Source organism: Sorex araneus, chromosome 9 (assembly GCF_027595985.1).
Source record: "Sorex araneus isolate mSorAra2 chromosome 9, mSorAra2.pri, whole genome shotgun sequence".
Lineage (NCBI taxonomy): Eukaryota > Metazoa > Chordata > Mammalia > Eulipotyphla > Soricidae > Sorex > Sorex araneus.
Window position 1 is genome coordinate 19,697,814 of NC_073310.1, and position 2,541 is coordinate 19,700,354.

The 2,541-nt window shown below is 43.1% G+C and overlaps 1 protein-coding gene across 1 annotated transcript; it reads right to left on the reverse strand.

Moving 5' to 3' along the window:
* Nucleotides 1-1,305: 1,305 nt before the first annotated feature.
* LOC129407121 (60S ribosomal protein L37a-like) lies at nt 1,306-1,654 on the reverse strand. The gene has a single exon (XM_055147369.1). The coding sequence runs from the start codon at nt 1,627-1,629 to the stop codon at nt 1,351-1,353; it is 279 nt and encodes a 92-aa protein (XP_055003344.1). The 5' UTR covers nt 1,630-1,654; the 3' UTR covers nt 1,306-1,350.
* Nucleotides 1,655-2,541: the final 887 nt, after the last annotated feature.

The window sequence follows — 2,541 nt, forward strand, 5'->3', positions numbered from 1 at the left end:
ATGTTCAGCTTCATTCAAACCAGTCAGGACACACGAGAAATCTTGCCCATATTCATGGGTCCCTATGTTCCTGTCCGTTGTATGGTACAGTCTACATGGGCTCGCCCTAATAGCTCAGTCCAGCCCCCAAAATCATTCATTTCCAACATTCCTTGGAAAGAAAAATGCACACCATTGTTCACTGCAGCACTGAGTACAGTTTCTAGGATTTGGATCAACCCAGGTGTCCAACAACAGAGGAGTGAAGATGAAGGTTTTGTATACATGCACAGCAGCATACTTTACAGTCCCAAGAAGGCATGGAGTCAGGAAGTTCACAGACATTTGGATGGAGCTGGAGAATACCCTGCTAATGAGGTAAGTTAGAAGGAGGCCAAATACTGAATCCTCTCTCTTATCTTTGGTATATAAGTAGCATGGGAGGAGTGCAAGTTACCAAAGTAGAACAAGCCCTTTGCCCTAGATGTCAGCAGTGAAAAGGCCAAGTAAGGAGAGAAATGGAGGGATGGGGAAGTATGAAGAGGGAGGTAGAAGGAAGGAAGGATCCTTGGGCACATTGGTGGTATATAGATTTTTGTATACGAATTTATTGAAAATAGAGGGAACAATATTGTAAACATGGGACTCTAACTACAATAATCAATGTTAAAAATATACTTGTAAAGGATGCAGCCTGGAGGGGGGAAGGGAACCTGGGGACCCTGGTGGAGGGAAATCAATAGTCATTTTGGGATGATGTTGTAACATTGTATACCTAAACATGTTGTCTGGAAACAAGAAATCAGGATGTTTAAATTAAAATTTGTATTAAATTAAATAAAAAATTAAATTTAATTAAAATTTAGAAATTAAATTAAATCTCCTGTCCCCATGCCAGGCTGTCTTCACTGGGGCCCCCTCAGAGAGGGCAGGTTGAGTTTCCCTCCCAGCCTGAGCAGAGCCCCGGCAGCTGAAGACCTCTGGAACCCAGCCACAGTCATGCTCAAGGCCATTCTTCACATGCTCAGACGAACCTCACCCATGAAGGAACCGACAGAGGAACCCAAGTATACGGGACCCATGGCTGAGATCTCCAAGCCTGCTTGGATCGGGACTGGGCCTCCTCCACCCAGATCCCCAGTTTTCCGGTAGCTTGGCAGTCACACCCACAAATTCCCCTTGGTGCCATGTAATCTCATCAATGGCCAAGATCCAGAGACTATAAAACAAAGCTCCCGGAGGAGAGCAACAGAATTTTTCCTGGATTTCGCGGCTATGTTTGTGGCAGTGCAACCTCTTTATTTTTATTTTATTTATTCATTTTTAAATTAAGCCATTTATTATAGGCTAGCAATGCTTCTGATAGCAGCTCTACTTGTCTTTCAATTCCTTCAGTCTTCTGATGGCAGATTTGACTGTGACAGCAGAAGTGGTATTGTAGGTCCAGGCGCCCCCGGCGATGGTTTTCATGCAGGAACCACAGTGCCAAATGCCCATGGCCCGTCTCTTCATCTTGGTCTTGCCGTAGAAGTAGCATGTGTACTTGGAGTGCTGGCTGATCTGGATCTTCTTCACCATCTTCCGGAGGGAGGCGCCGTATCGCGTCCCGTACTTACCCACGATCCCCACCTTCTTGGTGCGTTTAGCCATCGAGCCGCCACCCAGCCCAGGACACAGAGAGCTATTTTTATTTTATTTTAAAAAATTTTTATTTATTTTTATTTTTTTCTTTTTCCCGCATGGCAGAGCCTGGGAAGCTACCTGTGGCATATTTAATATGGCAAAATCAGTAACAACAACGTGCTCTTTGTGTTCCTGGAGTGAGCAGATGCCGTTGGGCTACACTAGCACACGACAGGGACAAATGAAGACCTTACTGGCACCTGCTTGAGCAAATCGATGAACAACGGGATGACAGTGATACAGTGATTAAATTAAAACTTTATTCAAATATATATGCCATCTATGTTCAATTTTGCATGAGTACAATAACCAGAATATGGATACATTCAAAATATCTAACAAGAGAAGAATGGATTACAGAATTGTGGTATAGGGGCTGGAGCTATAGAACAATGGGTAGGGTACTTGCATGTGATAGACCTGTGTTCAATCCTAAGTACTCCAAATTCCACCAGGAATGATTCTTGAGTTCACAACCAGGAATAAGCTCTGAGTACTGTCAGATGTGGCACACACACATAAAAAAAGACAAATCAAAACAACAAAAAAGAAGCTGTCATAATCCAAGATCAGAGGACAAACAGGATGATATCACTCTTTTGTGGTAGAGAGAGAAATTAAGGTAATTTTTTTCATACTGTATGCAAGTCATTTTATCTCATCTAAGATGCCTAAAAATCAGGGTGATATTATTGGAAAAGGCTGTTCATTGATATCAGTTACCCTAGGGCAGTAGGACACATAATGGAGTTTTGTGTTCTGACTGTGACAGACTGCAAGGTCATTGGCTCTGACCCTTATTTAATGAGAGTAAAATTTGACAGTGGGCAGCAGGGGGAGCTGTGGATCTTCAATAAAGTTTGCAGAGAGGTCCCCTCC